This window comes from Pristiophorus japonicus, chromosome 14 (genome assembly GCF_044704955.1).
Source record: "Pristiophorus japonicus isolate sPriJap1 chromosome 14, sPriJap1.hap1, whole genome shotgun sequence".
Taxonomy (NCBI): Eukaryota; Metazoa; Chordata; class Chondrichthyes; family Pristiophoridae; genus Pristiophorus; species Pristiophorus japonicus.
This window is the reverse complement of record NC_091990.1, coordinates 123,274,175-123,287,934: the sequence shown is the minus strand read 5'-3', so window position 1 is coordinate 123,287,934 and position 13,760 is coordinate 123,274,175. Positions and strand designations below refer to the sequence as shown.

At 47.5% G+C, this 13,760-nt stretch overlaps 1 protein-coding gene across 1 annotated transcript in view; it reads right to left on the bottom strand.

The window, feature by feature from the left end:
* Positions 1-13,760, bottom strand: part of LOC139280083 (SH3 and multiple ankyrin repeat domains protein 2-like) — a 1,053,009-nt gene that overhangs the window by 940,417 nt on the left and 98,832 nt on the right. Inside the window, exon 9 of the mRNA XM_070899582.1 lies at positions 9,296-9,362. Within this exon, the coding sequence (XP_070755683.1) occupies positions 9,296-9,362 (67 nt within the window). The remainder of the gene's footprint in view (positions 1-9,295; positions 9,363-13,760) is intronic.

Here is a 13,760-nt window from a genome sequence, read left to right as displayed (position 1 = left end):
ACCTTCATGTTACAGACCGCGCATTTGTTGCTTTGCAGCAGATGTTTCATAATCCTCCATAGTCCCTCATCTACTCGCACACAGCTGCAGGCTGGTTGGAAAACAAACGAGGATTAAGTTTATCTTCTTCACCGCATATAATCCTCTGCTCACTCAGGCTGCATCTCGCTGTTACGATCAACGCCATAACCCCAACGCTATACACAAATTCCGAGACGCACGTGCCAATTCAGGTTTCAAAGCAAGATTTCATAAAAGTACCAATGGGGGTGGAATTGTGGCTCCTCTCCGCACTGTTTTTCGCCCCGGAGCGGCAACAATGGTGGAGGCGAGGGGTTCTGGGTGGGCAGTCGGCCTCCAACACCCCACAGGGATCCTGGGTTCCGGTTTAGCCTGGAAAAGCTGCGCTGTTGCGCAACGCCCCTGAGTGCAACACTGGCACGCATTTTGACACTTGCCCGATCCGTACGCCCAAAGCGCGCCCGGCACTGACCGCCTGGGAAATCGGGTGGTCCAACGATACCGACAGCGGAGAGGTAAGTAATGGACTCCTGAGGTAAGTGTGATTGTTTTTTTCTTTTAATTTTTTTGCTATTTGTCTTGTGGCGGCATGGGCTGTTTTCGGAATGTTTGTGTTTTTTTTTTAAAGTTTCCCTCCCCCCCCAGGCATCTCGCGGAACATTCCCAGCCTGGCTCGTTAGCTCGGGAGTTTCCCATGCTAGTGCCCAAGAGAGGTATACACTTAGCACTGCGCCCCATACTCAGGGCCCAGATGCCCAATTTTACTTACTGAGGCGCAAACTGTTCCCGGGCGCAAACTTTACCGCCCCGCTGCCATTACCGCCCCAAAAACATCAAAAGGGAAAATCCAGCCCTATCAATGTAAACATAACGTTGAAATATCAAGACACACGCCGCCCCCCCCTCCCCCTCCCCCTCCCCCCCACTGCTCGATTCCACACCAATTGTGTTCAGCGAATTGCCAAGCCGTACAGACCAGGCCGGTAAGTGGAGCTGAGTCCACGGCCAGATCAGCCATGATCTTGTTGAATGGCAGAGCAGGCTCGAGGGGCTAGATGGTCTACTCCTGTTCCTAATTCTTATGTTCTTATGTTCTTATGTAGGAGGATCCCATGTTTGAATGCTAATCTGCGCAGAGTGAGCTGATCGTAGCCATGGCGACTGTCGGATGGGGTTAAGACTGGCCAGATTTCCTGCCCTTATCTACTGGCTCCTGCCGATAGCTCCTTTCTTTGCCTGCACATCGGGATGAGGACAGGGTTGGAGCAGGCTTTGGTTTCCCTCCATGGTCGCAAAGCTTCCTGTAGACTTTCTGTAAAGACTCAGATGGGAGCAATGCGGCTTTGGTGAGGACCAGAAGATCAGCGGTGTCATGAAACGATACCCCAGAGAGGCGGCAATACAGACAGGAGAGGAAGGGAGTAGTGGAAAAAAAAGTTAGAAAGAGTTTGGCTGGATTTTCGATTGTCTAACGCCTCAATTAGCGGCCAGAGGGGACGGTATGTGAGCGTTAGAGCTTCGCGACCGGGCGGGCAGCTTTTAGCGCCCCGACGGAAAATTCATTAGCGGCTCACCGGGGGCGCTAACCGCTAGCATGTGACTGCTGATGATCACTCTGATCATGATGTAATCCTGGTGCAACGCGCAGGCTTGCGCCCCGCTCGGTAAATTCGGTGCGTGCGCCTCATTGAGCGCCCGCCAATAAAAACGTCTGGAAAAACTGTTGGGACAGGCTTGCAGAGTCATTAACTGGTGGCTAATTAAAGGGATGGGAAAGCCCTTCCCTCGGAGGTCACAGTCAGTGCAACGTTTGCACACAGTGCGGTGCGTGAGCCTCCGAGTTTGCAGCAGCAGACAGACATAACAGTACAGGTTGAAAACAAGTGATTTTAATGGGTTCATTACTAAGCCGTACCTTTAAGACTTGGCTTTTCCCGAGATCTGATTCAGAGTTCGACGCATTCGCAATGGGCCGGCAAAATGTACCTTTTGTTATCGCCGCCTCCCCACCCCCCACCACCCCAGCTCTGGTGTGCAACGGCTGATTTATTGCCCCCGTCAGCTCTTCGACCGATTCTGACAAATTTCTGGGTGAGAGGTGCAAACTTTATCAGGGCGCTAAAAGTACCGCTCCGCCTGGGTTACCGCCGTAACAGAGGCGCGACCGAATTTCTCTCCCCTTTGTGTATAACATGAACGTTGTTGGACTTCATGGATATATTTGAGATCAGCTGAGTAACTGGAACAGGATTTTCAGCGCTCCACACTCAATTCAATTGTTTTTCTTTCATTTCTCACCTGATGAATGGATTTCTATTTTCATAATGGAAACTGTAAAACATCCGTCATCCAGTACTTTGACTGGCAAAATGACAAAAACCTCTTGTTGCTCCTTGCACCTCCATAAAACATGAGAATTGACCATTAGCTCAAGAAGGTCCACTGTCGACGAAGCTGGTTGTTCAGGGGGGAGGGTCAGCAAGGGTCAAGCTGGATTCCATCACAGACGAGGTCATAGAGACAGAGTCATCAAGTCATAACGGCACAGAAGGGGGCCATTCGGCCCATCGAGTTCATGCCGGCTGTCTGTAGAGCAATCCAGTCAGTCCCATCCCCCGCTCTATCCCCGGAGCCCTGCAACTTTATTTCCCTCAAGTGCCTATCCAATTTCCTTTTGAAATCATTGATCGTCTCCACTTTCACCACCCTCCTCGGCAGCGAGTTCCAGGTCATTGCCACTCGCTGCGTAAAATAGATGTTCCTCACATCCCCCCTATATCTGTTGTCCAAAACCTTAAATCTGTGTCCCCTAGTCCTTGTACTATCAGCTAATGGCAACAGCCACTGTCTCCTCTCAGGTATACCATATATGCCTAATATAACAATTTGTAGTAAACTGGAAGACCTACCCAAGGGCTAAGGATCGACAGGATTCTATATTGACTGTCTAGGTCTTTCAGCAAGCCTGCCCGCCACACAGTAAGAATACACCAGTGATTGAAAAAAAGAAATTAAGTGTGTGCAGTCAGCAAATTAATTTCAGTTGCACAACTAAAATGTTGTACTGCCATTGGTAAAAATATACTAGTAATTATTCAAGCCACATGCTTGTCCACACACCAAGGGCTAGAAGTTTGGTACCCGCTTTGAGGCGATGATGCCGCCGGACTGCTACCTTTAGCGCCGGGTGATGTCTACCGCCTTAAAGTGGGATATATTGTCCGAAGAGGAGAGTGGAGCACTAAAGGAAACATTGTACAATCCCCTTAGGAAAGAAAAGAATGACTTGCATTTATATAGCGCCTTTCATGACCACCAGACAACTCAAAAAGCTTTACAGCCAATGAAGTACTTTTGGAGTGTAGTCGCTGTTGTAATGTGGGAAATGTAGCAGCCAACATGTGCACAGCAAGCTCCCACAAACAGCAATGTGATAATGACCAGATAATCTGTTTTTGTTATGTTGATTGAGGGATAAATATTGGCCAGGACACCAGGGATAACTCCCCTGCTCTTCTTCAAAATAGTGCCATGGGATCTTTTACATCCACTTGAGAGAGCAGACGGGGCCTCGGTTTAACGTCTCATCCGAAAAACGGCACCTCCGACAGTGCAGCACTCCCTCAGCAATGCACTGGAGTGTCAGCCTAGAGTTGTGTGTTCAAGTCCACAGAGGTGGGGGGGGGGGGCGGAAAGAGAGAGATTGCTGGGGGGGCGGCGGCGGTGGGAAGAGAGATTGCTGTTGCTGTGGGGAGAGGGGGGGTGGAAGAGAGATCGGTGTGGTGGGGCGGGGGGGTGAAAGAGAGATCGCAGTGGGGGTGGGGGGGAGGGGGGAAGAGACTGGGGGGGTGAGAGAGACTAATAACATTTTTATTATAGTTCATTAATAAAGAAGTAAATAAAGCTTTATTAGACGATTTATAAAATAAGATCACTCTAGTGAACACACACAATTTCCAGACAGTGGTTATATTGCTATTCAAACTGGCGAACACTAGAAAATACTAGAAAACCAATCCATTTAAAAATACAAGAAAATGTGGAGAACTTTAAAGATCTGTGTAATATGAAACACGCCACACTTCTGTGAAACAATTACACCTGTCAGCTCTTTGTACATACCGTCCACTTAAGATCTACTTCAATGCACCTTCTCCAGGACGGTATGCAGTGTCGGCGGTATGTCATGAAACTTGCACTTTTGGGCGGTTCTACCTGGCGGATGGTGTGCAGGCCGCCCAGCATTATGTCACTCATGAATCTTCCGCCAAGCGGTATGTCGGCAGTATATACCTGTTTCTTGACGAAACTTGTATTTTTCGACGGTAAGCGGGCGGTATGTCGATGAATTTCAGGCCCTAATGCTGTTTCTCTCTCCACAGATGCTGCCTGACCTGCCGAGTATTTTCAGCATTTTCTGTTTCCATTTCAGATTTCCAGCATCCGCAATATTTTGCTTTTGTAAGGGTTCACAGAAGTTCAATTTAAATTGATAAACCTACCTAAAATTTAGATTATATCATTAAAGGTTTGAAGATGATAATGTAATTTTAAATACAAGAAACAATGCAACATTCAAATCATGCCTCAACGTATTTATAACCGAGTACATAATGGGAACTCACAATGGTGAGTCTTTATCAAACACTGGTTCAGCTTCAATTCTGGGCACCACACTTTAGGAAGGATGTGAAGGCCTTGGAGAGGGTGCAGAAAAGATTTACAAGAATGGTTCCAGGGATGAGGGACTTCAGTTACGTGGATAGACTGGAGAAGCTGGGGTTGTTTTCCTTAGAGCAGAGAAGGTTGAGAAGAGATTTGATAGAGGTGTTCAAAATCATGAAGGGTCTAGACAGAGCAGAGAGAGACTGTTCCCATTAGCAGAAGGGTCAAGAACCAGAGGACATAGATTTAAGGTGATTGACAAAGGAACCAAAGGCGACATGAGAAAAACTTTTTTTACGCAGCGAGTGGTTAGGATCTGGAATGCACTGCCTGAAAGGGTGGTGGAGGAAGATTCAATCATGGCTTTCAAAAGGGAGTTGGATAAGTACCCGAAGGAAAAAATTATTGCAGGGCTACGGAAAAAGGGTGGGGGAGTGGGACGAGCTGAAGTGCTCTGGCAGAGAGCCGACACGGGCTCAACGGGCCAAATGGCCTCGTTCTGTGCTGTAACCATTCTAGATTCGGAGCAATAGCTGGTGCCTTCTCTTTTTCAGTGGGATCCCTTCCAACAACTGGTGCCAGAAGGTGACTCTGTGATGTCCTTCTGCAGGGTGCACAATGAACAATCCCACTGTCCGCACAGACTTGGACAGCATCTGAAGATTGTGTCAATGCAATTAACGGTTTTCATAAGACAATGGGGTTGAAATACGACTTGCCCGGTGTAATGTATTTGCTTCATGGGTTCTTTGCTTAAGAATTCATAGCAATACATTGCTATTAAGAACTAGTTGGTTTATTAGCAATCACACTACACATTACACATTACCAGTTCATCCGCCAGGCTCACAACCAGCTGCCCCATCCTGGAACCCCTGAACCCAATTGGCTGGGGTTTTATTGAGTCTTGTGAACATCACATGACTGGCTAAGCCACCCACAACTCAACAAGCTCCATAAACATGTGAGCATCCTCACAGGTGCATATGTCAGAGCCGGGGATGTTGAACGAGCGGTATCGCATGAGCTTCCCATCATACGTCCTGCTTGATATTCATTTCGATTGAAGTCGAGTGGAACTGAATGTTGGACAGGGAGTGTCACGGGCTTTCGATGCGATACCACCCACTTTGCATTGCCGCCCATGATGAATTTCTACCCCAGTGACTCGATGCAAGAGGTCAATCTTCCACAACCACTTGATCTGTACACTGGTCACATGCACTGCCCTCAGCGTCCTCAAACCATTAACGGATGGTGCATCTAATTCCACGCATCTCATACAGTTAAGAGGCTCGTAGAAAGTTTTACAAGCACAGTGCGTAACAGACCAGAAGCATGGGATTGGATTTTCCTCTTTGAGATCCTGCCCAAAGTTGTATGGTGTAATGTATTTGCTTCATGGATTCTTTGCTTAAGAATTCATAGCAACACATTGCTATTAAGAACTAGTTGGTTTATTAGCAAAGGTACAACAATCACACTACACATTACTAGTTCATCCACCAGGCTCACAACCACCTGCCTCATCGTGGACCCCCTGAACCCAACTGGCTGGGGTTTTATTGAGTCTTGTGAGCATCACGTCTGGCTAAGCCACTCCCAACTCAACAGCTCTACAAAGCTGTGAGCATCCTCACTGGTGCATACATTACAGGTATTAAAAACATGGCACCAATTCAAGTGGTGAGACCCACACCACCACAACACCACCCAAAAAGGCAGCCCACCACAACTTACGAGCAAGTCCTCAGACTGAGAATGTGACCATGGCAACTGGCGAGCTTCCCAGCATGCAATTGTTAACTGGCACAACAAGGTGATGAACCTCCACCGAGCTATATGGCTTTCTACCTTAGAAACATGGAGATTCACCTATGGACTGCCTGCGCATAGCCTTATAACCCAAAAGGTTAAATTCTCTGATGTGCACAATGGCCTAATCGACATATAATCGGCCAACCAAACACTGAGTCGGTAATTAGTGTCAATTCAATTTCTTGATGTTTCTTCCCAACAGTTCATCCAATATCAGCAATCCCTTTTGACACAAAATAATCCACACAAGATCAGAGCAGAAAAATACAGGACAAAATAAACAATACAATGAATCACAGTTACTTTCAGTACTTTGGTTTCTGGAACAGAATCAAAAGATGAAATGAACTCTAAATGAAGTGACTTTCAATGGTTGATATTCAAACCTGAATTTGTCCAACGTGAATGCTCCAAATGGCCTGGAGGTTCCGCATGTTTCCTGCTCCAGATATCTGCGCCATCTGGGCAGTATTGACTGAAGTAGTGCAAAAGATCGCTGAATTTACAACGCAAGTGAGTTACGCCGTTAACCGCAATCAGTTACGCCGGTTCAAGGGTCAATTCACCTTAAGTCCCTACCCGTCCCCCCCATCCCCCCCACCCGAGGTTGGCATGGCGAGTGTCCACTGATTGTGCTCGGTTAGGGGTGTTCATTATATTGCCTCCAAAATTTGGGGCACACAGGCACCCGAGGTCACAGAATTCATCGTTAATGACCTGCTACTGCAGGAACAAGCGGTCAATGGAAGTCTCACTCAGGTCTGTTTCTTGTACTGACGCTACAATTACTTTAAATTAGTTCAAATTCAGTCAATTGTTCTGCCCTTGACCTGTTTGTTCAGCTGCGTCAATGACTTGAATACATTTTCAGTTAAAATGTGTTTAATTCAAACATTCAGACAAGGGGTACGGGAGCATAGTGGTTATGTTACTGGATTAGTAATCCAGAGGCCTGGACTAATAATTTATGGGATGCGAGTTCAAATCCGCTGGGGACGTCAGCTGGGGAATTCAAATTCAGTTAATTAAATACATTTGGAATAAAAAGCTAATGTTAGCAATGGTGACTATGGGCCACTGACGCCTGATTTCAAAGTTTCCACAGTGAAAACGTACTCCAAACTAACTTAGAATGGAGCAAGTGAAGATTTTTGTAGAACTGAAAAAACCTGTTCTACACATTAAAAAATCAGGCGCAGGTTACAAATTAGGCGTCCAGAACGAGGTGGGGGAAGGGAAGTCATTAAATTCTATAATAAATCCTTATTTATACTTCTACAAATATTATACAAATAAATCCAACCTGAATAAACATTTATAAGCAAAGAAAAGATTAAATAAACCATCTTCCTACCTGTGTGAAAGTGCTTCACCCAGGGAGAATGCTGCAGGAAGCCTCACAAGTTGAGGCAGCCGTTCGTTCCCGCGGGGGGGGGGGGGAAGGAGGCAGCCGTTCATTCCCGCGGGGCGGGGGGGGGGGGAAGCAGCCGAGCGTTCCCGCGCGGGGGGGGGGGGAAGGAGGCAGCCGTTCGTTCCCGCGGGGCGGGGGGGGGGGGGAAGCAGCCAAGCGTTCCCGCGCGGGGGGGGGGGAAGGAGGCAGCCATTCGTTCCCGTGGGAGGGGGGGGGAAGGAGGCAGCCGTTCGTTCCCGGGGGGCGGGGGGGGGGGAAGCAGCCAAGCGTTCCCGCGCGGGGGGGGGGGAAGGAGGCAGCCATTCGTTCCCGCAGGGGGGGAGGAGGAAGCCGTTCGTTCCCGCGGGGGGGGGAGGGGGAAACGGCTGCCTCAACTTTCTGAGGCTTCCTGCAGCCTTCTCACTGCTGCAAGAAGCCTCAGTGCTGATGTGCTGATGGCAATGTGCTTTTCTTAAAAAATGTTCAAAAATTAAACAGCTACAAAGAACTACAAAAATGGCCGAGTGCCAATGTTTCCTTCACACTGCGCGTGCGCGAACGCTCCAACGCACACGCACAGCATTGCCGCCAGGAAAAAAACTAATTTAAATGGTACCCGCCCCCTCCCACTTACAAAATCGGCGCGAGTGGTAGGCTCCGCCCCCCTGGGCGCCGCGCCAAGCAGACATGGAGCTGCAGAGCGCTCCAGAATCGCGCGTTTTTTTTCCGGCGCCGTTTTCGGCGCGAGAAATGGGCGCCCAGCTCGGAGGGGCGCCCGTTTTTTATCGTGTGGAAACTTGGGCTCTATGAAACTACCGGACTGTGATTAAAAAAAAACATTGGTTCACTAATGTCCTTTTAGGGAAGGATATCTGCCGTCCTTACCTGGTCTGGTCTACATGTGACTCCAGACCCACAGCAATGTGATTCAAGAAGACAGCTCACCACCACCTTCTCGAGGGCAATTAGGGATGGGCAATAAATGCTGGCCTTGCCAGCGATGCCTACATTCCAATGAATGCATTGAAAAATAAACATCTCAAGGGCCTACTTGCCATGCTCCAGTCAATAATCGATTACCTTTGATTGTGCCGATTGACGGGAGATTTTACAAGCGGGGTTATGCTCAGAAACCAGTGCAGTGTCCGACACATTTTCCAGATTGCCCCTCGAGTGGAAACTTCAGGCCAATATTAAGACTCTTTCTCCAATCTTTTTCCTTAATTATGCCATCTAAAACAATAAGCTTGACACTTTCCAGCAAGTGATCAACAAGCAGAACATGCAACCTGTTCTGCGATTAGAGAAATCAGTCACCCTATAAAGAGCAAACACAAGTCACAAGGTTAATCGTGACCACATCATGTTTGTCTTGCTGCCTTACTTTGATGCTTGACTCACCAATATCTGTTTCTTTGTGGTTCTTGATAAATTCAGCCAATTCAAAGTTCCCTGCTATGATAGCCACCTGCAAAACATGATTGTACAATCATCCCGACTGATAGATTGACAAGAAGCCTCAAGGTTGTTGAGCACTGAATTACCTTTACAACCTCGGTGCAGCAGACAGTAGCATAAAAGCTTTTGAAAAATCTACTTTGTAACATAACAATACATCACATAGGGGAAACTAATAGGTTATTAGTGCGACTTCAAAACAATGTTTTATTGAAATCATAAATTGAAATAACCCATTTTATTACATAATGTGTGAAATATAATCACATTCAATAGAATGACTGCAAAATTTCAACTTAATTCACATTTTAGCTGCATCAGCATTAATAAAGCCCTGACACCATTGTTTTCCGAACAAAAAAATGAGAAATTATTAATACTGACATGACACTTTTATTAAGCTTTGTTTGTTGCAACCCAATAAACGAACATTGTTACACTGTAAAGGACTCCCCCATTAGTTTGTAATAAATATTGTTCAGCAACTTTCCTGCTGAACCGGAGGGCCCACAACCTTCATCATTCACTGACTGGCATTAATTTTGTTTGCACATTTGGGATAAGCTGGAACAGATGCCGAGCGTGAATCATTCCTTGATGGGTTTACAACACTCAGTGGCAAAGTAGCTGATGAATGGTGGGTCTGCTTAAGGCAGCAACAGGCTATGGTGGGCCTGCAGCAAGTGGTAAAGGCTGTAACTGCATTACTTTCAGTGCTGAGTGTCACCCATAGCTCAGTGAGTTGCACTCTCACCTCCCAGTCAGAAGGTTGTGGGTTCAATCCTCAACTCCAGAGACTTGAGCACCTAATCTAGGCTGGCGCTCCTGTACAGTACTGAGGCAGTGCTGCACGGTCAGAGGTACTGTTTTTCGCACGAGATGTTAAACCGAGACTCTCAGCTCTCTCAGGTGGGTGTAAAAGATCCCACGGCACTAATTTGAAGAAGAGCAGGGGAGTTCTCCTCAGTGTCCTGGCCAACATTTAGTTATCTGCCCGTTATCACATGGGATCTTGCTGTGCGCAGATTGGCTGCTGTGTTTCCTACAGATTTACAGGGAAGTTGAGGACCAATTTTTTCATCCAGAGGGTGGTGGGGGTTTGGAACTCACTGCCTGAAAGGGTGGTAGAGACAGAAACCCTCATCGCATTTAAAAAGTACTTGGATGTGCACTTGAAGTGCTGTAACCTACAGGGCTACGGACCAAGAGCTGGAAAGTGGGATTAGGCTGGGAAGCTCTTAGTTGGCTGGCACAGACGTGTTTTTCTGTGCTGTAAATTTCTATGATTCTAGCACAACAGTGACTACACTCCAAAAGCATGTTGGGACATCCTAAGGCTGTGAAAGGCGCTATATAAATGCAAGTCTTTTTTTTCTTAAGTATGGGGACTACAAATTCAGTAATTCCTGTCAGTAATGTTTTCCACACAACATATCTGCAGTCTATGAATATGTCACAATGCCTTCAGTTAAAATATAAAGCTTTCCAAATAAACATCAGCTCCACTCTGGGAGATTGCTGAATAAAGCCACTGGAGGAGGGGTAAGGCGGGGTGGGGCGTGGGGAGATTGAGTTTCCATGCAGGACGTGAAATTCCAGGGAGATGGGTGAATTTCCACAGGGAGGGGTGGGTGAACTTCCACGAGGCACCGGGGGCATGGCGGGGGTCTGAATTTTGCCACTGGGGGGTGAATTTCGCCATTGGGGGTGAATTTCCGAGGAGTAAGGTAAATTTCTGTGGAGGGGGTGAATTTCCACAGGAGGAAGCTAGAAAGCTACATTTGTCATTCCATGTTTGAGCCAGTACCTCTGCTGATCTAACACATTTTCAAGTGTTTACATTCAAAATGACTGAATTCGTTAAATCACGTAATTTGACATCATATTGAAGCCGCCACAAAATCCTTAGAATTTCATTTTGATCGCTCTCCAGGATCAGTGCTTTCATCCTTGTTCTGTCATGCTACTCAATATAATATCTATGTGAGCAGAGATACGATCAGAGGCTTTGACACCAGAATGTACAATGTTGCTGACAGCTTGAATATTGCAATACCTCCAGAAATTCACCCCCTCCTCCAGAAATGGCTGCACCCATTAGTTGCTGAACTACCCTGGAGATTAAAGGAATCATTTGTATATTGATTAAAGTGGGGCCCATCCCCTGCAAAATAATGCTGTAATCATGGGGAGCGTCTGCAAATATTGACAAATTCTAGGGACTGTGTCTAAATGCTGCGACACTCCCAGGGACCATGTCCAAATACTGCCACATTGCCAGGGATTCCGTGCAGATATCGACACTCCCTTGCAGGGACATTCTGCAAATAGACATGCACTGCTGGGGATCCTTGCAAATTTTGTCCTACTCCCAGGGCCCTGTGTAAATATCGGCCCACTCCCAGTCCCTGTGCAAATATTGGCCCACTTCCAGGGCACAGTTTAAATAGTATTCCACTCCCAGGGGCCCTGTGCAAATATTGGCCCAGTCCCAGGGCCCTGTGTAAATATTGGCTCACTCCCAGGGGCCCTGTGTAAATATTGGCCCAGTCCCAGGGGCCCTGTGTAAACATTGGCCCAGTCCCAGAGGCCCTGTGTAAATATTGGCCCAGTCCCAGAGGCCCTGTGTAAATATTGGCCCACTCCCAGGGACCTGTGTAAATATTGGCCCACTCCCAGGGACCTGTGTAAATATTGGGCCAGTCCCAGGGCTCTGTGTAAATATTGGCCCACTCACAGGGACCTGTGTAAATATTGGCCCAGTCCCAGGGACCTGTGTAAATATTGGCCCACTCCTAGGGGCCCTGTGCAAATATTGGCCCACTCCCAGGGGCCCTGTGTAAATATTGGCCCACTTCCAGGGGTTCTGTGTAAATATTGGCCCAGTCCCAGGGACCTGTGTAAATATTGGCCCAGTCCCAGGCCCCTGTGTAAATATTGGCCCAGTCCCAGGCCCCTGTGTAAATATTGGCCCAGTCCCAGGGACCTGTGCAAATATTGGTCCAGTCCCAGGGCCCTGTGTAAATATTGGCCCAGTCCCAGGGTCCTGTGCAAATATTTACACACTTCTAGGAATCCCTACAAAAATTCCATCAGAGGGACCAGCTTAGGGCTGGCAACCCTCCAGGAATTAAAGATAAATCTCCAGGACACTGCTGCGAGCAACAACCGGGAGAAAAATCATAGTGGCACTAACATTTTTGTTCTATTTCTCCAATTTTCTTTGAACACTTTTGCTCATTTATTGTAAAAACTATTGGTGATGGGGGGAGAAATAGATGTTTGAGTGACAAGTCACGAATCATCCAATCGGGAACTGAAGTCTGTTCGCTCTCCAATTGGCGGATATGTCGCTTGCCCAATGGCGGGAGGGTGGGGACGGGGAGGGATGAGATCATAAGATGAAACGTCCAGGAATACGCCTAACCAAAGTTGGCAACATTCGACCTGCCCTGACACCGTTGACTCTCAGGGATCACCTGCAAATTATGGTCCAATCCTGGAGATCCCCTGCAAATACTGACACATTCCCTTGGACTCGTCTTGCAAGTAATATTCGCACCACACAAGTGCCAGGCAATGACCATCTCCAGCAAGAAGAGACTAACCAATGCCCTTTGATATTCAACAGCATTACAATTGTCCAAACCTTCACCATCAACATCCTGGGGGTCACCATTGACCAGAAACTTAACTGGACCAGCCACAAAAATAGTGTGGCTACAAGAGCAGGTCAGAGGCTGGATATTTTATGGCCAGTGACTCACCTCCTGACTCCCCAAAGGCTTTCCACCATCTACAAGGCACAAGTCATGTGTGTGATGGAATACTCTTCACTTGCCTGGATGAGTGCAGCTCCAACAACAATCAAGAAGTTCGACACCATCCAGGACCAAGCAACCTGCTTGATTGGCACCCCATCCATCACCTTCAACATTCACTCCCTCCACCACCTCCCAAACCTATGACCTCTACCAGCTAGAAGGACAAGGGCAGCAGGCGCATGGCGACACCAACACTTCTAAGTTCCCCCACAAGTCACACACCATCCTGACTTGCAAATATATCGGCCGTCCCTTCATTGTCGCTGGGTCAAAATCCTGGAACTCCCTCCCTAACAGTCCTGTGGGAACACCTTCACCACACGGGCTGCAGCGGTTCAAGAAGATGGCTCACCACCACCTTCTCAAGGGCAATTAGTGATGGACAGTAAATGCTGGCCTTGTTAATAATGCCCACATCGAGTGAATAACAGAAAAAGAAAAAGAATAAATACTGACCCACTGGAGGTTTTACCACACGACCTCCTGCCTTTAACCACCCTGACCCCTCGTTCCCGCTACTGGTTGCCCAATATGTCCATTCTCACGGCACCCCGCCTTCCCGTGCAAATGGAAAGGCAAACAGA